General features: G+C 36.2%; 1 protein-coding gene across 4 annotated transcripts in view; it reads right to left on the minus strand.

The window, feature by feature from the left end:
* Positions 1-21,545, minus strand: part of YTHDC1 (YTH N6-methyladenosine RNA binding protein C1) — a 34,727-nt gene extending 13,182 nt beyond the window's left edge. The window contains exons 1-9 of one of the 4 annotated variants that reach the window (XM_004268345.4): positions 21,147-21,544; positions 11,231-11,332; positions 10,535-10,863; positions 9,983-10,415; positions 5,358-5,447; positions 4,845-4,898; positions 4,180-4,274; positions 2,567-2,675; positions 2,368-2,485 (exon numbers count right to left, since the gene is read on the minus strand). In XM_004268345.4, the coding sequence (XP_004268393.1) occupies positions 2,368-2,485; positions 2,567-2,675; positions 4,180-4,274; positions 4,845-4,898; positions 5,358-5,447; positions 9,983-10,415; positions 10,535-10,863; positions 11,231-11,332; positions 21,147-21,174 (1,358 nt within the window). In that variant the 5' untranslated portion in view covers positions 21,175-21,544. Of the gene's footprint in view, positions 1-2,367; positions 2,486-2,566; positions 2,676-4,179; positions 4,275-4,844; positions 4,899-5,357; positions 5,448-9,982; positions 10,416-10,534; positions 10,864-11,230; positions 11,333-21,146 lie in introns of all 4 variants that reach the window. The other 3 variants (XM_004268346.4, XM_033425547.2, XM_033425548.2) reach the window with 3 other exon arrangements.
* Between the last annotated feature and the right edge of the window lie 3,257 nt (positions 21,546-24,802).

The following is a 24,802-nucleotide window of genomic DNA, read 5'->3' on the forward strand; positions in this document are numbered from 1 at the left end:
ACCACCAATCTAAAACTGGGTAATTATTTTTCTCCTAAAAAAGCATCACCTCCAAATATTTTCCAGTGACACCAATAATGTTTCTAGTCATTAAACCATAGACTTAACAAATCTCTCCTTTGGCCTTTACAGTTATCCATCCAAAAAATTAAGTAAAAATGTCTATCTCTGCTAAGAAATAATTGGCACCTTGTCTTCCCTATAAACTGCCACCAGATTTTTAAATTTTATAATTTTGACTATGATTTAACTTTAGAAATTAAGAACTATAAATCTATATTTTAAAACCCTGGGCACAGTGGAGTATGGGAATATCATCTATAGTCTCACCACCCTAACAATGCATTCCAACATTATAATTATGTATCCTTTCATTTGTTGTATCTTTCCATGTTATCACATGGACAATTATTTTTGTGTATTACATTTAAGTGACAAACCGTAATTTACTTAACCAATTTCCTATGAGAGAATTTAGATTGCTTCTAATTTTTCCCTATAGAAAGTAATGACAGGGGGCTTCCCTAGTGGCGCAGTGGTTGAGAGTCCCCCTGCCAATGCAGGGCACATGGGTTCGAACCCTGGTCTGGGAAGATCCCACAAGCCGCAGAGAAACTGAGCCCATGCGCCACAACTACTAAGCCTGTGCTCTAGAGCCTGCAAGCCACAACTACTGAGCCCAAGTGCCACATCTATTGAAGTCTGCGCGCCTAGAGGCCGCGCTCCACGACAAGAGAAACCACCGCAATGAAGAGCCCGCGCACCGCAACAAAGAGTAACCCCTGCTAGCCGCAACTAGAGAAGGCCCGCCTGCAGCAACGAAGACACAACACAGCCAAATGTAAAAATAAATTTATTAAAAAAAAAGTAATTACTGGATGAATAATGGTGATATATTTATATGCGCATATAGCTTTTTGCTACTCTATTAAACATCAACTTAATACACTATCTCTACTGTATCACTGCCCATTTTCATAGTTCCTCACTGTCCCACAGCAAAGGTTTAACTCCTTAGGCTGGCCCACATTACTACCCATCTTTGCCTTTTGTTCTTCTCTTTAATGACTATCTGCTTTATTAAAAAGGTGGTTCCCTATCCCATCCACACACCCCACTCACACCCCCCACCCCATGGTTTCTGATTTCATGTCTCTTCTTTGTGCTACTTTGCCTTCTGAATATGAACAGCATTTTTCTTTCTTATCCAATTCCTCTATCCTCATCAAAAATCCACCTAAGCCGACTTAATGATACAAAAAAATCCATATGGTCCCTTTCAGGTAATTCTTATTTAGCTAAAGTTAATTTTACAGGTAGTAGATTTGTGCATGCCATATAAAGTTCACTTAAATAATTAGCTTTTCATATTGTTGAAATAGCTTTCTAAGCCCAAGATGGAGCCACTCCTGTCCAAGGTGCTAAGCCAGCAAACTGAAACTTAGATAACTTTCATGTCCCTGTAAATGCTCCACTTGACCAGAAATGCAATATATCCAGTCAGTCAATCCCCAAACGCCAAGCCAACTCTGGGCTTCCTCATCCCAAAGAAGGTTGACTGTGTGGCCCCATCTAATCAGATATTTTCTTGTCTGTTTCTTATTCTTTATTATTGATCCTATAAAAGCTTTCTGCCTTCTGCCCCATTTTGCAGTTCTCGACAAGAGACTATCCATTTGCTGAAGTGTTAAGTCTCTCTGTATCATCTAAATTGACTTCTTTAATCATTTTTTAAAACAATGTACAATCGTTCAGTAAGGACAAAAAAAGTGGTAAATAACTCAGATTTCAAAGTAAGTCTACTTTTCTAACAAACATTTAAATCTTAACTACTGCAGTTTCAAAAGGTCACAATGCCAACTAACATGATTTGCTAACTTCCTTAAACACTACTTGTTCACAACTAAATTAGTCACCTCCAAAATGTTATATTAGCCAAGTCAAAGGGTGACTATTTTCCCACACCACCGTAATAAAATGGCATGTTAAATCACTAAACATAAACATGTGCTAATAACATAAGCAATTGTCTGATTTGTAAATTTACTGCCATAATACTAATGCAGAGAACAAATGAAATACATAAAACTCTTGACTAAATAAATCTTTGCCCTATGCATTCTACATTACATTATAAAGGTGGTAAACAATACAATCTAAGCATATTAATGTTACTTTTACTTTTAACATTGTTAAATAAACTCTATAGATCCCAATCAGCCTAGGAATGACACCAAAATAAGGGGGAAAATAATTAGAATAATAAATTAAAACTAAATAACTGTGGAGTTTTAACATTATTCTCAACTGGTAGCCCATTCAAAACAAGAGCAACTTTAATTATCTACACTGAAGTGTGTAATTTACCTGCAAATCCAGTCAATTTTAAAGACGCCTCCCAGCATTTTAGCATTCATTCCTGCTGGAAGTACCCAATGTATAGGAGATCCTCCATGGTGTGATTCTGAAGAAAGTCTTGCAAATCCTAGGGGAATAAATCACAACATAATATACAGATGCAAATATAATTAATGTTTTTACATATCCAAATTATTTTTACTCTTACCTTGAAATTTTCCACTCTCTCTCACAGAAAATATTAAGATAACACTCCTTGCAGATCTGAATGCAGCATTTAATTTCTTCTCATTTACTGGCAGTGTAGACCATACACCCTATATAAATGATGTAAAGATCAAAGATTGAAATTAATGTAAATCTTTTATGTTTCCAATTACATTTGCAGAAGACCAAGGTTACCAATAAGCTATAATGAATAAATGTCCTATTTATTCATAGGACATTTATGAATAATGTATGTCAAAATAATGGAATAATCTATTAAAAACTTGGGAAAAATATGGAGAAAATTACCAACCTTAACAAAATCATTAAAACAACTAGTGAACACATGGGGACAGGGGGCAATCAAATCATATGGGCTAGAATTTTAGATAATAAAAACAATCACCTACAATTTAAAATCAGAGCCATTTACTGTGGTAAAAACATTTTGTTTGAAGGTGAATCACAATGTGTACATTTTTTTCTTTAAAAACTGTGACTAACCAAATAATTAAAAATGATCATGTTAATAAATCCGTAAGTGAAGAATTTCTGTCAAGTTTCTAGCATTTCTCTCTTCTTTCTATTTAAGTTCAAATTTTCATGTATCAATAGTTTGACTGAAGAGACCTGTGTTTTATGTTGAGCTGGAACATAGTTATTATTTCCAAAGCATTTTAAACAATTCTTTGATCATGAAAGATTAAGAGGCAGGAATGGTAATGTAAACCAGAACCTCTAATTCAGTTTAATCTGCTGATACATACTAGACCTCATTCTCACTAGGTGCTTAACTACTTCTGCCTAAATCCACTCCAGCTAAAGAACAGAATAAACTTCCACTATTTAGTGTATTATTCCTTCCATCTGTAAAATTTAGTGGGTAACCCTCAACTTAAGTTAGAAATATAGGATTATTAATATTGACAGAAATACAGTTTAAAAAATGCGTAGTTTTAACTTTCTCAAAGTCAGTAGAAACTCTCTTAAAACAAAAATACAAAAATATTAGAATAGTTGGTATAAAAAGTAGATGCATTTTTGTAACAAAAACATTTTTTAAAAAATTAACCTTACGACATCCTATAGCAACTGGGCATATCCCTTTTGTAAAGCCCAGGGTGGGGCTTTAAACTAAAACTAACTCTTCCCTTTTCTTCTAAATCCAAGTGATCTTACTTCTAAAAGTAAAAGAAACTCTCCGGAAAAGAATTCAAGAAAATCTCAAGGTGTAAAACAAGCAGCAATATAAAACAAAACTGGTTAACTAAAAAAACTTTATAAAATTTATTAGTATAATAAACTAGCAATTGAGTATAGAAACACAAAAATCCAAAGAAACACGGCTTTTTCAGTACAACGTATAATTATATATTCTTCAAATACCAAATATTTTTACTTCTAAACTCATCTTCAAAAGATTTAAAAGAAAACTCAAATTACTACTAGGTTGCCTAACCAGTCAAAAAAGCAGACCCTACATGGCAACTGGACTATGGATCTCTAAAACTTTAATGAAAATTACAGTATGTCATGTACTCAAGTGATACGCAAGTCCACCTTCACATTTAAATTTTCAAGATTAGGATATTTCAACAGAACTGATGCTAATACCTTAGCTTTGGCAAGGGACACATTCTCATGGTTGTTACTCTTTATGAGAAAAAATCTCGCATCCTGTAGGACATATTTGAGTTTACTGGTTTGATCTGAAAAAAAGAAATCCAAATTGATTAAACAGAGGCCATTATCACACAGAGGGATATAAGTTGTACTAACTGAAATCAGCCCTCCAAAACCCAGCTAAACTTTTTAAATTCATAATCACCCATTCAACCTAGAAAGCTAAGCCACAACACATAATAAAGCAAAGCTAAGAAAGACACCAGCATTTTGCAAGAAGGCAAACCTAATATAGTAATGTTCTAATATATCAGATCAATATTTTTTAAGTGTGAAAATGGCTATAAATTTTATAGATCTTTATCACATTAATCATTTAAAATTTACTAATAGACCATTATGCTACTAAAATATATATACCATCCACTCTGTCCAAAAACTGTTAAGATGTCCTAAAATGTCTGCTACTGTTCTAAAAGATACCCAGTAAGAAGTGAACATGGAGCTCTGTGTAAGACTAAATTATTTTTTTTCCCTTAATGTAATATATCAGAACATTACTACATTAAAACCAACTATTAATGGAGAACCAATAAGGCAAAATAATGACTTTTAAGGAAGCATGCAATGAAAACAATTTCAAATTTAAATGATACCTTTTCGGACAGCACGAACGGAAGATGATAATTTCTCATGCTTCTTTTCTGAACCTGTATTTAGCCAAAGTACATTTGTTCAGATTGAGCTTTAATAGAGATAAGACAAAATTTCTACAGTCTTGTCACATAAAGTTCTCATTCAAGACAAATTATTCTTCCTGGCGCACCCACACACACAAAAAAAAATACTTCTCAATGTGTACGAGTGTTTTGCTTTTTGGGTTGTTTGGATGTTTTTAAAAATATTTGAACAGTTTCTCACTCAGAAAACTAGTCACTGAATCATCATCTTCCAAGAAAAAAAAAGTGAAATTCCACTTAAGCAATAACAGAACAGGATTAAAATAATAAGAAAAAGCTTAGTTTCCTCTAGATTTATTACACTGAACATGCCAGAAATCAATACTAATGAATATTAACAAGTTCACGCTAAACTACAGCCTCCACACACTTTTTACAGCAGATTACATTAGAATCAGTCAGATATGATCACAAATAAAATGAGAATACCTGCATATGACTCTGATGCAGAGCTTCCACTTCTATCAAAAACAATAGGAGATATGCCTCTAGCTCTCTTCCTTTCCTTCTTTTTCTCATCTAAAAAAGAATTCAGACAAGATTCTTAAAAACATTACAATATAGGTACCGTTAGTCAAACAACAATGTATCACCATGCATCTGGATTTTGCATAATCCCTAAGTATTATTCATTACTAATCCTTCCTGACCCCCTCAATTTCCTAAGATGTTCCAATTCAGACACTGTTCAAATACTAAGGACATTTTGTTATTTCTCCCACCAACTTTAATCAAATAAAAATACACAGCTATAATTAAGAACTACTTATCCTATATATAAAAGGTCTTAAAGTTTTAAAAGAGAAAAAAATTCTGCAAAGCAAACACAACTTTTCTTTCAATTAAATTTACAGTGTTCCCTTCTATGAACCAAGTACCACTGTTTTAAGTCCTCTTTTTAAAAAGTATACTATCATTCTTCATCACAATTCCAACTCTGATTCTATCTTAGATGTCTGATGAACCCCAGAACCCAAAGCCTTTCAATTTTTTTTTTTTAAATTACACTATAGTAAATTAGCGACTCCCTTCTGGTTGCCACTGCTTGCTTTTGTATCTTCAATTCCATTCTTCCTGACCACTTCCTTCCTGAATTACTGCTTATTTTCAAATTCAATTTAAAATTTATCTCTAAAATCTCAGCAATAGTCTATGTATTTCTATTAAAAAGCTGGGAATCTTCAGTAGACAGAAGAGGTTTTTTTGCATTACCTATAAGAACCATTTCAGGCTTAATTTGGAAGCATATAAATGAGGGCCTAAAATGGAATTAGACTCTCCTGTCTCTGTTGGTATTTTAATTACACCACTATAAGCACCTTTACTTTTCAGCTAGAAGGAATATGATGGGAGAAAATGCATATACTTATTTTTATAAAAGTTAACAGAATGTTGAAAAATAATAATCAATGATCTTTCATACAAACTCCTATTTCAAAAGCTTTAAATAAATTATTTCCCTTAATCCTCATAACAAACTCATGAGATACATAATACCCATTATTCTCATTTACAGAAAAGGAAACCTCAACTTAGTGGTGTGGTTAGGCAACTTGGCTAGGGTCCCACAGTTCCTGAGTGGCAGAACCTAGTTTCTAACTTGAAAGTACAAGTCATGAGCAAGAGAATAGAAAAGATATTTTACTTCAATTCTTGAAAGGGGATTCTAGGTTTAAACTAGTTTAAGATGGAAAACTCCAAGGACAAAAGTTCCTTTTCTTTTAGTTTAAGCATTTTTCCCTTTGTAATTTACTACTAATTCCTTCTGCAAATAGATGTTAACAAGAAGCTTGTAAATGATGCTGATTTTCCTAACTTAAGGCAAAAAGGAAAGGCAAAGCAGTACATATTGGCACAACTTCAAAGCCAGGCCCATTTAAAGCTAGCAACTTGGGAACATAATGAAATTTATATAACTAGCTATAGAGAAAAGCATTTATTTACAGGTTTGTTGGCCTTGAATGATACCTGACCTTTAAGTTTTAAAATCCTCTCCCTCAGGGTAAACTATAAGACTTCAAGAGAATAGACTGAAGCCTTTTAGTATAAAATGACTGAGAATCTCATCCAAACAGATAACAGGAGTTTTTGTCATATCCCAAATCTCTTTCTCATCTATGTCTGTTTTGTTCACTGACTACACATTCTTATATAGTGTTTGGCACACAGAAGGAACTGAATTCACTGAATCAATGAGTATGACATGTACATGAAAGAGATTAGAAAAATAACTTTAAAAAAAATTTTTTTAATTATTTCTTTCAAAAATTCTAGCATGTTTCTTTTATTCTTTTCCTCTTTGAATAGTTAGGGATCTAAGCATTATAAATTGATGACAAAGGTAATATATCTCTTGCTGCTGTTTAAAAATAATACTTTACGGTTCTAAGTACTAAAAGAATCTCTCACCAAGATGATGCAGGGACTTCCCTGGTGGTGGAGTGGTTAATAATCCACCTGCCAGTGCAGGGGACACGGGTTCAAGCCCTGGTCCGGTAAGATCCCACATGCCGCGGAGCAACTAAGCCCATGCGCCACAACCACTGAGGCTGCGCTCTAGAACCCGTGCATCACCGAGCTCACTTGCCTAGAGCCCGTGCCCCACAAAAGGAGAAGCCACCACAACGAGAAGCCCATGCACTGCAATGAAGAGCAGTCCCTGCTCGCAGCAACTAGAGAAAGCCCGCGCACAGCAATGAAGACCCAACACAGCCAAAAATAAATAAATAAATTTATTTTTTAAAAAAAAGATGCAGGAAATATAATAGAAGCAGAAGTAAGATCTCGCCCAACAATTTTTATGTAATGTTAAATATAGCATTACCATGAAAAATCTCCAAGAATTTATTATCTTTTTTGTATAAATAACCTTCACTGCTCTTAAGTTTATGATCTCCTCTCCCGACTATTATTCTCAGGTCAAAAAAACAATTGAGGGCTTCCCTGGTGGCACAGTGGTTGAGAGTCCGCCTGCCAATGCAGGGAACAGGTTCGTGCCCTGGTCCGGGAAGATCCCACATGGCACGGAGTGGCTGGGCCCGTAAGCCATGGCCGCTAAGCCTGCACGTCCGGAGCCTGCGCTCCGCAACAGGAGAGGCCACAATAGTGAGAGGCCCGCATACCGCAAAAAAAAAAAGAAAGTCATCTAACAAATAAACCTTTAACAACCACCAAGTGTGTCACTTTTATAAGGAAATTACTGAAATTTTGAGAAAAAATAAGGTAAAATAAACTGGAATCTAGAAAATTCAAGACACAAAAACTAAACTGTGATCCCTTGTATTTAAAAATCTTTAAAAACATTTTTTACCTCTGGTGGAGTTCCAGATACACCCCTTTTTCTCTCACACATTATTATAAAGAGAAACCACTCCAAAATAAAAATAATAATGTCCTGCATACTAAATACAGTCTTTAAAAAATGTTCCACATAAGAGCTCTTCCAAAGAAAAGCCACAAATTTTCCTTTAATATGGAAAGTAAGAGTTCCAGGCAGGTATCTCTTTTATAACAGTAAGTCTCTTAACAGTTCTAATATCCAGGTTTTATAAAACTATTGGCTACCATTCAATCTGAAATGTCTAATCCACAAAAAACATAAAGTATGAATAAGTATCTTGTTAAGTATCAGCATCTAGGAATTTATTAAAAATATACATTATTTCAGGCCCTACGTATTTATATGTCTCCCTCGTTTGACTTAAACAGGATAAACGTTCAAGTCTAAGAAATATCGTTCTTAACAGGGACACCAAAAAGAAGATTCCTATAATAAAATGTTCCCTACTTTTACAGGTTTGACACATTCTCCACAATAAATGAACATTCATTCATATTGCCAATGCAATTTTTGTTCTCTATCCATTATCATAAATTACAAAACGTATATCCCATCAGTTTGCAAAAAGTATGATGGGATAGTAGAATTAAAGATTCCACAAGTTTTTTTTTTATATCAAACCCTACTCATCTATTCAGTTTAACTCTTTAGCCCCCTGTCAAAACCTATCTAAACTCCCAAACCTAGAACTCTAGTGAGCAAAAGGCTAGAAGCACTTCAGCTGCCAATTAGAAAATACCTGGTCGTTTGCTCTTATCATTTACACTATATCAAAAATATGATTTACTAACAATGTACTACACTAAAATGATAAAATTCTATAATAATGACATTTAACTATCATATATATCAAAAGAATAGAATTTTTCTTGTATTCCAATATTTAGTACATTTGGCCTATGTAGGAGATCTGGCTGCATCTTTACATAAGACAGCCATGAGTATAATCATCACAGAGTAACCAGCGGTCTCTAAGTACCCTGGCCTCTCGTTGCTCTACCCTCTGAACTTCCCCCCAAAAGAGGGCTCCCTCAGTCTAATGACTGCAACTACCTACCATTCTCATATTCAAGTCTCATGGGTCAGATAAAGTGGCAGGGCATGTATCATTGAAGGAATGACCCAAGATGCCTCTTACCCAGTCTCTCCACAATAATTTTATACTCTTATTTTCCATCTGGTACCTTTACACCCAGCCCTCTGGAGACCCTGCCCGTCAGTCAACCCACAGGTACAAAAATGAAAGACAAGTTTGTGCTCCCAAGAGAAAAAGAAAGTTATTTTGGTTTCTGTTGCCACATGATGGAAATCTAGAGGCATTTAACATGAAAATATTTTAATACCTAGCAGACAGGTTCCATATGAATATACTTCAAGTACATCAGTGTTTAAATAAGCTGTTGTTGACTAGTATGGAAATCTAAGAATTTATAACATTAAAACCTCAAATACATTTCCTTATAGAGAAACAATCAGACTAGTGTATTTATAATACAATCAATTTGTAGCTGGGAAATGCCTTTACTAAGATATGTAAATCTTATTCAAGTGCATTTATAATACTCAAAAGCACACTATTAAAAAAAAAATCACAGGACAGTCTTACTAACATCCCCCCCATTGCCTCAAAAATTTTATAATTCAATTTAAACATGTTCAAGAAAAAAAACAATTAAAAAAAAAAAGACAAATCTTTACATATAAAAATTAGTACCTGATCCATCTGTTCCTGAACCAGATCTGACAGACCCATCCGTGAAGGAAACAGATTCAGAATCGGAGTCGCTAGCCTCACTCCGGGTGTCATAATCATTTCCCTCTTCCTTCTGGTCTCTCTCATCCTGTTCATATTCTTCTTCTTCCTCCTCCTCCTCTTCCTCCTCCTCCTCCTCTTCCTCTTCTTCTTCCTCCTCTTCCTCCTCTCCATCATCATCCACCTCTTCATCTTCCTCTGCATCTTCTTCTACTTCTTCATCTTCCTCCACATCTTCCACCCCTTCCTCCTCATTCTCAGTGTTGTTGCCTTGCTCATCAGAAGAACCACTGCTGCCAGTCTCATGGTCAGAGCCATATTCTTCAGAGTTCACTTCCTCCTTGGAAGACTGGCTGGATCTGCTTGCACGTCTATCCACTTCAAGCCCAATTCTCTGATGTTTAAAGAAAAAGGGAATCAGCAGTCATATAACAGACAAGGTCAGAGTGAATAAATAGTTCTAGCCTCAAAAAGAACTGCTTTCTGTATTATATCTGCAATAATATTTACTACCTCAGAACCATCTGGTGTAGGGGATTTGACCCTCCTTTCAGGATCCCTTTTCCGCAGACATGTTTTCTCAGATTGACTCTTATAAGATTCTCTGGAGGCACTGCTTGACAAACGAATCTTCCGATCAGCTTCTAGACGTTTGTTTCTTTCAGATCTTTGATATTCCTCATTTTTATACTCTGTGACTGACTTTCCTTTTGTACTAACCATTCTTTTGTTATTGCTAACTGATGAGCTCAGTGGCTTAGAAATCAATTGTCTTGAATGAACAGAAGGCTTTTGTCGCTTTGTGTCAGTAGATTCCATTCGGTCACTTTTTCTTTTTGAACCTTAAAAATACAATGAAAAAAATATATATAAGAATTTGGGTATTAGACTTATTTCACCAAAGTTTAACAGGTAAATATATAAGAGAATAAAAGCCTCACTTCTTTAAAATGTTTTCTGAAATACCTTTACTCCAAAGTTAATCATAAAGAAAACACAGCTTTCAAACACTGGAATAAATACATGAGACATTTCACACGTTTGGAAAAAAATATATTACTCTCATTCACATGGAATTGGGTACCACTGCTTCTCATGATTGTGCTTTTGGTGGTAAGTGCCTCAAGGAATAAGTACAAAAGCAAAGACTCTTTCTTAAGAAACTGATCTCTACTTTGCTATTTTAACAAAAATAGAAATCTTACATACCCTTTTTCTCATTTTTATCTTGTTCACTCTCTGGATTATAGAGTTCATCGTCCTGTTCTGGTACTTCAGTCAAAATATCATCTAGAACATTAAGTTCTCCATCTGGAAGCAAAAGATTAAAAAGTAACAGGGAAAAATCATTAACATTAAGCATTTATTTCTGAGTACTTACTGTGTTGAGGCTACGGAAGTATGAGAACATAACCTTCAAGGAGCTTTTATTTCAGGATCAAGACACAAGAATAATTCCTATAAAACGATATAAAGTAAAGGATATGATGCACAGCTCTGGTCTACAAAGTCAGGAGTATATATAATCCATAAGGTATGAAAGGATATACTGGGGTACAAAAAGAAAAAGTGAGACCTTCTGTATTTGTAGCTCATCCTTTAATGTCTAATGTTTGTACCTGCTTTAAAATGTGCACAATAATAAAAATACATGTGTATAATATTTAAATAAACATACATTTATCAAAGATTGTGTACTCCGGGCAGAATACTTATTACCATTGTACAGTCGAGAAATCTGGCACACTCCAGCTTAACCAAGCAATCAAGATTAACATCACTAGCAGTGAGTCAAATCAACAACATGGAACCCCTGGAATGATGCACTATGAATAGAGAAATTCTGTGATATTCCTATGCAAAACCTAAACCTATACATGAGTAAACAAACATCAAACCAACCTAAATTTAGAGGCATCCAAAAATGTCACAGTTCATTCATGAAATACAAACACTAAGGAAATACTTCAGATTAAAGGAGACTAAAAGATACAATAACTGACACAGCACATTATCTGAGACAACTGAAAAACTAGTGAAATCTAAACAAGATCTGTAGATTACAAGTATCAATGTCAATTTCCTGATCTTGATAGTACTACAGTTAAGTAAAAGAGAATTCTACTTTTTAGGAAATACATACTTAACTATTTAGGGGCAAAGAAGCATCATGTCTACAACTGACAAAAGAGGGAGAAAGAATGAGTCAGAAAGACAAATGTGGTAAAAATGTTAACATTTGTGGAACGTGGCTGAAAAGCAAAAGAATTCTTTGTACTATCCTTACAGCTATCCTGTTTGTCTGAAATAATGTCCAAGTAAGTTAAAAGAAGAAAATTACTGACGGGGTACACAATCAAAAACATTTGAGGCTGCTGGCATGGACTATAAAAGTATAACTTGTTCAGACAAGGAAACTTGACTGTAATTGATACAGTCAATGATCGTGAAAATTTAGAACTCAGTTTTATTACCCCATCACCTTCCCTACCCCCAACCCAGTCCAACTGGATAAAATAAGTCTTAGAAATACATGCAACTATGTATTTACTACTTTAAACTGATTTTTTTTTTTCAAATAAGGCACTAAAGCTAATGGTAAATGTTTTGAACACTAAATATCCTGGCATCAAAAAATATCTTCCAAATCTAAGGTGACGTAAAGAGAGGTATAAAATCATAAAAACTGATGAGATAGGACAATTGTATCACAGCTCCAGCCAAAAAGGAAAGCCCACTAAAATTATAGCAAGGATTATTAACCTGAGGTCTTGAACAGGTTAGATGGAGTTCAAATATCCCCCAAGAGGGACAGAAATCAGTGACTCAATAGAACTAAAACAGATAATGTAGGCATAATAAGAAGGAAAGCAAGGTTACACAGGATATGGAAAAGGTAACAATGTATCTTCCTCTGTGCTTGGAGTCACTGCTGCTACTTAATAACACTGACACATACACACTACTATATATAAAATAGATAACTAATAAGGACCTACTGTATAGCACAGGGAACTCTACTCAACTCTCTGTAATGGCCTATATGGGAAAAGAATCTAAAAAAGAGTGGATATATGTATTTGTATAACAGATTCACTCTGCTGTACACCTGAAACTAACACAACATTGTAAATCAATTACACCCCAATAAAAATTAAAAAAAAAAAACACTGAAAATTACCTATGCTTGGAATAGCATCGTAACTGATTTCTTTGAGTGGTAAGAATGCTTTTCTGTACTTTACCATTTTTCTAAAATGAATATATACTATACAGACTGTTACCATTTTTATTTACTTATTTTCTTAAATGGTACTGAAAATCAAGATATGCCAACCAAAAAGGCTTCTCTCATCCTCTGGGTTCATGTTTTCACTGAGGAAATTCCCTGAAGACCTGAATGGTGGCAAACACAATTTTTGGACGTTATATTGTAAATAAAAAATAAAAACATACAATTTGATTTTTTAAAACCCAAGTTTTTCAGATATTCAATTATTCTTAGGTCAAAGCTCTCTAGTCAGTAAAAAGTGGGTCCAACAGATCTTGAAAAATAAGATATCTGTAGAAGCAAAAGAAAAAACATACAACTAGGACAGCAAAATAGGCAATTAAGTAAATACAGTGCTACACAAATCTTTTCATGAAATACTAGTTCTTGATTAGAAATATCCACTTCAAAAGCCTGAACATTCACATGAACTTTTATACATGCTAAATCCAGACATGCTAAACACAGAATGAAATAACTGTGCAGGTTAATTAATCAATTTAAATTTCAGACATGCCTAAATCATGGTTTCCCTATAAAAAGGGTATTACTGTCTTAAAAAGCTTTAACAAATAATTTTATTAGTCAAATTCAAAGATTGGTTGCAGTTTTAGAAAGCATCTACAAAATTTTAAAATATTAATCAATACTTGCTTTTCTAACATTTTATCACTTTCACACATATCATACATGACACACACAAGGTATGTTTTAGATCCAATACTCTGCAGATAAAGAAACAGAAGCTCAGAAATTCAAGTTGAGCAAATTCACACGTCTAGAGTTCAGGCTTTCTAAATTTACGGTTAAATCAGATGGGGGACATTAAAATCATCTTTTTTTTTTTAACATCTTTATTGAGGTATAATTGCTTTACATTTTGTGTTAGTTGCTACTGTATAACAAAGTGAATAAGCTATATATATACATATATCCCCATATCTCTTCCCTCTTGCGTCTCCCTCCCACACTCCCTATCCCACCCCTCTAGGTGGTCACAAAGCAGGAGCTGATCTCCCTGTGCTATGCGGCTGCTTCCCCCCAGCTATCTATTTTACATTTGGTAGTGTATATATGTCAATGTCAATGTATATATGTCAACTCTCTCACTTTGTCTCAGCTTACCCCTTTCCCCTCCCTGTATCCTCAAGTCCATCTCTATGTCTGCGTCTTTATTCCTGTCTTGCCCCTAGGTTCATCAGAACCCTTTTTTTTCTTTAGATTCCATATATATATATGTGTTAGCATACAGTATTTATTTTTCTCTTTCTGACTTACTTCACTCTGTATGATAGACTTTAGGTCCATCCACCTCACTACAAATAACTCAGTTTTGTTTCTTTTTATGGCTGAGTAATATTCCATTGTATATATGTGCCACATCTTCTTTATCCATTCATCTGTCGATGGACACTTAGGTTGCTTCCATGTCCTGGCTATTATAAAATAAGCATCTTCAAACAAAATATAAGAAAACAAAACTACAAAGTATCACTGAAAGGTCATGTGCACTAGTAGATCAATTCCAAATTAGTGCACCAGAAAGCTCCACATTACCAACATTATAGCACCTTAAATTTACTTTAAGATCAACCATAACATCCTCACTTGATGGTCTACAAATTTTTATCCATATTATAGTCTATGACATCAAAAACCTAACTGTGGGAAAAAAAAAAAACCTAACTGTGGTTTTATCACAGTATCAGCCAACTAGTAAGACCTGCAGGACAAATTCAGCCCATGGCCTATTTTTGACTGGCAAGATATAAATGGTTTCTTCATTTTTAAGGTTGTGTTTTAAAAAAAAGGAAAGAATATATGACGAAGACCTTATGTGGCCCACAAAGCCTAAAATATTATTTTCTATCTGACCCCGATATAAAAGATCACATTTTAATTTACTTCTCTCCACCACTGAAATCGCTTATATATTTGCTGAAATATGATACACAGGAGCAAGAGATTTGTATTTGGAAGCAAGAAAATCCAGGTCATCATTTAAGAGCTAGGTATCTTTAGGAAAGTCCCAGTCTGAGCTCCAGTTTCTTCACCTCTGAAAAGAGGCATTTAGAATAAAAAGATCAGTGTTTGGGGAAGGGAAGGGGGTGGACAGGGCAGTTATTTGATGCTTCTGAACCTTTTGTTAATGACTAGGGTACATGATACACAAAATCTGGTCCAGCACATAAAATAAAATCCTCTTTTCTCAATAAGACAAATGCATAAATGTTCCTACTATCTACTGCTGTAAGTTTAACATGCTACCCCAAAAACTTGGTGACTTAAAACAATACAGTAATTTACTATTATTGCTTATGGTTCTGAGGCTCAACTAGGGTCTCTCACGTGGCTGCAGTTAAGGGTTAGCTAGAATCATCTGCTTATTCACATACCTTGGCTGGGAAGCCTCAGAACAGCTGGGGTTCCTAGGGCACTCCTTTCTATGGTCACTCTCCCCCATGACAGCTTCAGCGTAGGCCGACCTCTTTCATGGTGGTTTAGAGCTTTCATGGTGGTTTAGGCAGAAGCTCAGCAACAGTGCCACAGTATTTTATTCAGAGACAATCACAAAAGTCTACTCAGGTTCAAAGAGAGGAGCTATGGACTCCACCTATTGTTGGTTGAAATATTAAATACTTGATAGATGTTTTCAAAACTACCACCACCTGCTTAGTTTTGCTTAAACTTAGGGATTTTAATTATAAATATAAGGAGTACTCTTAAAAACCAAAATCTGGTTTAAAAAGGTGAGAGAGTTCATAGTATTGGGTTATAAAGCTAACAAGCTGCTTCCTCTGACCACTTCATTCATTGGCTAGAGAAAGGAGTTTGTATATATTTTAATTCATGTTTTCAATTTAAAATGAATTAGTTATAAAGAAAGATTATTTTAGTAGTCTCAGAAGCTACTACTATTAAAGACTATCTATCACTGGCATATCCTTTTTAGAAAGAAATAACTATGTCTTTAAGAGATAAAGTAACATCCACCGGTTCTCTAGGGTGACTCTCTTTAAACTACTTTAATGTTTTAAATCACTCACTTTATCCTGAAATTTAGCATTATTATTCTGTATAGTGATATGTACATATACAATTTCTTCACAGTAGTTTGACAGCAGCACCTTAAGAATATTAGCAATAAAATGAACAAAGGCTAGCAAATGCCAGGTTAAGAATTCTATATAAAAAATAACTCAAATGCAGTATTTCTACAGTTAAAGCACTTCATTTTTTTTGAGAAGTCTATATAAAGAACTATACAGTCTTTTTAAAAAAATCCTTTTAAAACCCTGAAAATTGTGTTTTAGATGCCACAACAAAATGAATTTTTCCACAATATGTCAGTGCAACAAATTAACTCAAATGAAACACAAATAAACAGTATTTCCATTTACAGCTAAAGTTCAAATCCATTCAAAGTTATACACTAACAGCCTGTAGGATGAATCTAGCTCTTGGATGCTTTGTTTTTGAAAGTGCCAAGGATTTAATATAAAAATCCAGACCCTACATTTAAAAAAAAAGACTATTTGATCACTAGGGGCCCAGACTCCATCTGAAAAAAACCAGATGGAGCAGTCCTGACAGTCTTCTGTTAAGACACAGAGAAGGTAACTTATGTCATAGTTTTGCATGAGACAATCTGGGTTTATGCCCCATACATCAGTGTATTTACTAATATTGCCTGAACACATACCATGCTTACTCCTTTACTGTCTATAACCTAACACTCACCATTACCTACAGTACTAAGTAAGTACTTTATCTGCCTGACCCTAGAATGCATATAAACCCACAACTCCTGAACAACACTGATGTTAAATAACTGCAAAAAAATTTAAGGTTCAAGACACTGAGGCACAGGGACACCAAACTTCAGTTTTAGTATATATGATACTTTGTGGAAGAGTAGGAATGCTAAAGAGGACAAGCCTATTCCACTCAAGTGGATTAACTGCCTTGACCGAATACAAGTGCTATGTCGGATCTTACAAATTTTCGAGAGGATTCCCAAATTCAGATTTTTATTTGAAATTGTCTTTTAAATGCTGCCTCAATTAAAAACAAAACAAAGCAGGCTACTGCTAGCTTGATTCCTCTATGGAAATGCAATAATCTGTGAACGTTTTGCATTCACAATATATGATGTTTTTATACGGACTTCATTATCATCACTTGTTAAGCAAGCATAATCTTAGTTATCACAAACTATCGATATTATTAACAAACTGAGTTTTGGGAAAGAGGTACAGATCCATGGGTATAGGAAGCAAAACAAGGAAACAAAAAATATCCCAAATGAAGCCCAAAGAATTAAAGTACTGTGACTTAAATCTCAGTTCTGAATCCAAATTTAATGCTGTTTCCACTCTACCAGAATTACACCTCAACCTTGAAATTCCTGGCCCAGGAAGGCCACAAACCTTAACTCCAGGGATATCAGTGTAGAAAATTAACCTTTATCTGAGACGCAGTTCATTTTTTTGACCCAGGAAGCTTCTGGGTTAGGAGATACAAAGTACTATTTATTTCAGGATCCAGCATCAGACTAAGACCTGAAATATTTAAAGAAAAAAAAAAAAAAAAAACTGGGTACTTAAATATACTACTTATTTTGTTTTCCAATACAGGGCACCATAATACATTACAGTTTTTATTTTAATTCACTTAATATAGTTTTAGTCGGGTTTGGCAACGTAGCAAGATTTCCTGGAGCCTCCCCTTCTGTTGTGTTGTACATTAGACCAGTCTCTCAGTTACTTTTTTGTCACTCAAAACCGTCATTCTTCAAGAAGTGTAGAGACTTGGATTTCCTATACCATCCAAATTTCCTGTCTTCCAAAACGCATACAATTGAAGTCTAAGGAGGGCATTTGTAATTTTTTTCTCCTACTTCTATTATGGGTAAAACAAATATATCGGAATATCAAATACATACTCTATGCTTTACAAAGCCCTAACTAAAGTGGACCAAGTCAATCTAACCCTAAGGACTTACTATAGTGAGGGCTACAGTGTGTATACACATATATGTGTGTATATATAACCATGCATACATATTTATATGTATTTGCCTGCATGAGTGTGTGTACGTATATAATTTAAACTGGGAAACTCTTAACTTTGGACATCAATAGCAAATATCACATAACTAGTCATAACTAGTCAGTCATTAATGAAGTCCAACCTTGAGCTAATGATTTACAATCTTCTAAATCATTTATTCGAGGCACTGAGACATAATTACTGTACACCAGGAACCTGGTAAACAAGACATACTCCTGGCCTTCATGGAGCTTCCAGTCTGGTAATGCAGAAAACATGTTACTTTCAAAAGTGGTACCTCATTATCCACATTTTAGATACATTAAACTTGTATAACTGTTCTTCAGAGAGAAATTTTTAAGAGCTCAAGAAATAAAATATAAACCAGGTGTTTATAATGGAAAACATAGAAAAATGGCAATTAACACTAGTTAATACCACCAACATTCCAACATCTTCCACATCTACTTTTTGGACAATCACCACAGGAATCAGGAAGCTGGCAAATTCTCCAGTTATAGGCTTCACTTTCTAGGTATGGGTATTACAGAAGCATTTATAGAAGGTAATGTCTGCTTATTACACAGCTAATGTGCAAAGCCCAATAATCCAAGGACTTTATAACTGAAAGTGTTGTAACTGCTCTGTGATTTATAGCAAGTTTCTGCAACTTAAACTCATTTCTTATCAAGATCTTACACCACTTACGGAATCTTTCAAGAAAGGACTTAAGGTTTGTGACATGTCTAAGATTTGTGACAGGGTTTACCTTTACAATTTCCTAGTGTTTCATTGTCATCCTACTGATGACAATAAGTACTTAGCTTCCCATTTTTCCCTGTTCAACATGAAAACAAAGAGTCAAGCATTAATTCTAATTCTGGCTATTATTCTAGCTGTTTGACAAAGATCAAGAAAGTGAGACACCCTAGGCCTCAGTTTCCATACATGCAAAGTGGGTTATTCTAGAAATCTGCTCATTCCAAAATTAAATAAGCAATTCCAGTAGGTATGTATCTGCTAGCTTTCCCAGTAAACTAGAGACAATCTTAAACTATAAGTACTTACATCATAAATTCTGAAATGAAGCTGAATTATGAAAATTAATTTTTTAAAAACTACACAAATGGGAGGCCTTTCAGAAGCTGGACAATTTAGCTGGACAATTTATCCTGAGTATTGCTAATAGGTGGCATTACTACTTCCCAATAATAGTTACAAAGTTTATGCATTTAGACGTTTTCATCACTAAATCCGTTTCTAAAACAAAATTTATAAAACATCACCTACTTTTTTCCTCCATGTACAATATTGTGTCTACTCCATAAATGACTTACAACTATGTTCACCTTAACAGACACTGAACTCTTGAGAAGTACTGAGCTTTTACTCATTTTTTATCTAGTTCATCTCACCCACCACAACCACCACCCACTCCCATACACACAGATCATAGATTACACTCTGAAACAATCAAATGTTGACTGAATTAATTCTTCCTGATTAAAATCATCTACTTAATACTACTTTACTACTAATTAAAAGCAGTTTCTTTTATTCACTAACACCATGTAATCCTATGATCACATTCCTTCTGGACTTCTCAAAAGGAAGGGAGAGGCTTTTTAGGATTCGTTTAAGGAAGGAAAATTGAACTACTAAAACCTAATCACCGAGCTGCTTTGAGATAGGAGCCATATCTTAAACATATTCCCACCCACTCCGTTGCCCAAGCCTGTCCCTATTATTGAGCAGTTCACTGATTCATGAAAACTCTTTCAAGGAGAAAAATGAGAGGTCACAAGTCTAATGGAACTTGACTCTACAGCCCACTTAACAAATCCTCCCTCCCCCAAATCAATTAGCCACACAAAAGAGTAGATCCGTAAAATACAGGACAGCAGCTGGCCAGATTTTTATCAACCATAACCTTGCCAAATCTATCATGGTAATCTTAGGGTTGTAAAAAACCTTAACGTACCATCCAATCTAGACCACTCTCCAGACTTGTACTGATTCAGGATCTACATTAACATTTCCAGGGCTTGGAAGGTCGGTATTTAAAAAGACATGACATTTCATTCTGGCAACATCAGTTCTTCCCATATTTAAAGTAACTGTAGCCCTCCGACTCTCTACAAACTGTATCCATTTGTTCCTGGTTGTACCCTCTAGGAACTACGCACAACGTGTGTCTATCACAATAGTGGCCAGGATTTTTCCTGCCTGGCCTAAATCACATAATCATCTTTTCAAACATCACGTTTTCCAAAATAAGTATCTGAGGAACCAAACAGGCCATTCTTGCCACTTTGCCTATTTAACAGAACAGCCATAAGTTACTCGTAGACATTTCGCGAAATTATCTACCTATATCACTTCTTAAATATGCTTACTTAGTAGATTACCAGCTTTAAGGGTATTAAGGGTTTTCGAAATTCAGCCTAACAGAAAAGGCTGTTTTGAAGATACGCATTACATCCGCATACCACTACCAGGAAATAAACCTAAGGGCCTGCAACTCAGAACAGGCCTTCTCTCTGCCGCGCCCAGGACACATAAACGTTAAGTGAAAAAGGGAATTAGGATTAAAGAAAAATCCAAGGCTAGATGAAGTGTTAGGTTATGTGGAGACCGAAGACGAAAGGGCAGGCCTTGTCTTTTCCAATGAGTCCAAGCGTCTCGATGGACAGACCGGCTCCGCGCGGAGGAAGCTAACCTCCCCTACCCACAACGACGACCACGGCTCCGTCGACCCACTCCCGAGCCCCACCTCCGCCCATCACCTTTCTCCGCACTAACCTTTCTCCTCTCGGCTGTCGGCCGCCATTGCTCCCCTCTTGTTTCCGCTGCTGCCGCCGCAGCCGCCACCGCCGCTTCGACGCGACTCGCGCGGGCGCCGCAGCCACGGCAGCAGAACCACAGGCGCGTCCGTCAGTCCGTCCGCTGGGCTTGCGCGCTTCGCACGTTAGCCTCTACCACTCACCCTTCCCGACCCACCCTTTCTCCCCACTTCTTCCCTTTCTCCCTTTTCCCCTTTCCTCCTTTCACTCCTGCCTCCCCCACCCCAGGCCCAGCCTTCCCGTTGGGGCTTAGGAACGGGAGGCGGTAACGGGGAGGGAAGGGAAACAGATGGCGACAGCGGGCGGCGCTAAAATGGAGCCTGCTTCCTGCGTGAAACAATCCCCCTCCCAAAATGCCCTGCGCTGTTTACGCTTCGTTCCTCCCTGGGAACGTCACAGTGCGGAGAGGGCGGGGTGGCAGGTCAGGCAAGAACGTGACGTAACGTCAGCACGTTGCCCCGCCCCCCGCAGCCCGGAAGTCCCTGGAATGAGTTCGATTTCTAGCGATAAAAGTCTCCCAAGTTTACGGGGAGCCAGCTGCGCTGGGTATTCCCAGGTGGCTCAGGTTTCTCACCTGAAGCGCCTATTAACGGAGCTTCCAGCCTCAAAGCAAAGATGCTTTCTGTCGCTCCGCGGGACACCTGATTCAGTTCTGGAAATTGCAGACTTATTTAGGACAAGTCTGGGCCAGCCACCACTTTCTACTCTAGGTACCGGATGTACTTTCTTGTTTGGTGCTACAGGCTTACCCAAAGGCAGCACAGGACACAACCAGCTCACTTGTCACAAAAGCCTACTAGTTTCGTTTTTAACTGGGGAAGGGAATTATATTGTATTTTAAAATAGCTTTGTAATTCACATAAATTTGATTGAAACATTTATCGAGGTCCTGGGGTACACAGTTGATTTAAACAGACTATTGAGAAATTAAAACTACAGAAGTGACGAAAAATTATTTTACATGATATGGTAAGATCTGCGAGGAAACTTGCTTAAAGTTCATTGTCCAACGAATGAAAATGTAATTTTGCTTCACTGCTCCATAACTGAGTTTACAAGAGAAAAAAAGTTTGAAGAACAGAAAAACAAGAAAAGTAACAGTGTTATAGACATAAAAACAAACTACAGACTTATGGCAAGTTTAGAGAAGGACAGATCTATGGTGTCTTGGTCTTTGATTGCCCTTTTAACGTAGAGACCAAACTGAAGGCAGTGGGAAGATTTTAAGTAGTGGGAAAACACGAATAGAGATTCGTTTGGAGCTATCTGGAGGGCTTGAAGGGAGAAGAGAGAAGGAAATCAATTCAGTAAATATAAATCCAGCTTTGTATCAGATGCTTAGGAATCAAGCATGAATAGGACAGTATTTCTGCCTTTCAGGAATTTTCAGTATGTATAAGGAAGAGACAAGTTAACAGGAAGTTACTGTGTAAAAATAATAGCTAAAAATTGTGTGTTCTTACTGTCTGGCAGGAACCGTTCTGAGCACTTGACCTACACAATCTGATTTCATCTTCTGAAAACACAATTAGATTAGTATATTACTAGCTCTATTTTACATAAAAAGAAAGTGAAGTAATATGAAATTAAAGTGCCCAAAGTTATGAGTAGTAGTAAGTAACATGACTCAAATTAAGGCAATTTGGATCCAGCCACCACCTAACATTGCCTTATGTGGAGTAAGCTCAGAATGTTATTGGAACTTCTAGGGGCATGTCACTCAGACTGCTGGAGGGTACAGAATAGAGTAAAGGAAAGCTTTCTGGAGAAGGGAAAATAAAGCCTAGTTGAGATCTAAAAGCCTCCTAACCTAGGTAAAGGGGAGAAAAGACAAGGGTGGTGGGCAGAAAAATGGTTTTCATGTTAAAAAAAAAAGGTCCTAGGTGGCAAAATTACCCATGGTTCAATTCAGGTTGATATTCAATGGTTATGTAAGAAGAAGCTGAATCAAGAAAAGCATTATATATGTTCCACTCATTTATTATTTCAGTCAACTAGTATTTATTAAATTCCTATCCTGCCCCAAATGTTGTAATAGGCTCCAGAGTTAAAAAATATACATGGTATAGAATCTGGTTTCTCTTTTCAAAGAGTTCAAGTTTATGTTCTAGTGAGGGAGACAAAGCAAAAGTAAACAAATTAAAAGTCATGACAAATTCTATGGAAGAAACAAGAGGTTAATATGGCAAAGGGTGTGGTAGGGGGGGAATGGGTGGAGGCTTTTTATATAGAAAAACTAGTAAAGTCCTCTCTGAGGAGGTGAAGTTGAGACTGATACCCAGTAAGAGGTGGAGATAAGGGTCTTCCAGGCAGAGGACAGCACACCCAAAGGCTCTGAGGGAGAAAGAGGCCTTGGTGTGGTCAAGGGTCTAAGGAGAACACCAATGAGCTGCCACCCAGATAATGAGTGAGAGAGCAAGTGGCTGAGATAATGTTTGAGGGACAGGCCACATCTTATGAGAGTAAGGGCCTAATCAGGACCCAACCCTAAACAAAAGCAGTATAAGGTCTACAGAGAAACAGAATTTCAAAGGTGAGCCCACTGGAGCATGAGGAAGGAAAACACCTTTGGCTTTCCAAAGAGCCACACCTGTAAAATGTGAAAATAAGCCAACACAAGTTCAAGATGATCAGCACTCCTCAGAGGAAGACAACAAAATATAAAATCTCTGAAACATATATTTCACAATATTTAATATCACATCAGGCTAGGGCCAGGTTATATAGCACAGGTTGCAAACTGGTGCCTGCTGACCTAAGACTTTCCTTGAACCATCAGTGTTTATGTGCTTTTATTGAAGCTTAATGCCTTTAATCAGGGCATGCACTTTCCAATAAGATTTCCTCCACCACCCTTCTCAATTGCCCTACCTTTGACCAATATTACTGATTGAAGTATGTATCAATGAAGTGTGTGGATTCAGAAAAAAGAAAAAAAAAATTGATAGCTGTGTTCTGTCGCCCCGGGAAGGTAATGTAGGGTGGAGAGTAAAGGAGACTCAGTCCAGACTCTTAGAGAATGTCAATGAAGAGAATATGCAATATGAACCTAGAACATCTTCTCATATTAGAAAGTAGTAATCAGAGAATGCCAGAGACCTATCAAACTATGGAGCATTTTGAGCAACTGTAAAGATAAAATTGCATTGGACTGAAACATATCAAATATGTTTAAATCCTTGAATTCATAATAGTTCAGAAAAATTCATCATTCCCCTTTGGGTGATGCTAGGGAACCAGTTCATTATTTTGAAAACTGGTAAAGAGAAATCATCATTTATCCGTCTTTCCAATTAGAACTGTATCTCAGGGTTACCAAACAAATAGTTGATGAAGGGAAGTTTCTCTTTAGGGAAGTATTCCAGCTACTATGTGGCCAGGGCAAAGCAATGATAGAAGTAGGACATCACCATTTTATAACCATTATGAAATAAACAGATCAAGACAATGGTTATTAATGGCTGCTAATTTGTATAACAGAAAGACAATCAGATGTTATGTGCCTCCTGCTGGAAGTACCTAATTCTGTCTATGAAGCAGTCTTGCCAAAAAACTAAACCTGGATCTCATCAAGACTTTTGTCAGTGGTTCTCTAGCAGGGGTGGGGGTGGGGGG

This window comes from Orcinus orca, chromosome 4 (genome assembly GCF_937001465.1).
Source record: "Orcinus orca chromosome 4, mOrcOrc1.1, whole genome shotgun sequence".
NCBI classification, from domain to species: Eukaryota; Metazoa; Chordata; class Mammalia; order Artiodactyla; family Delphinidae; genus Orcinus; species Orcinus orca.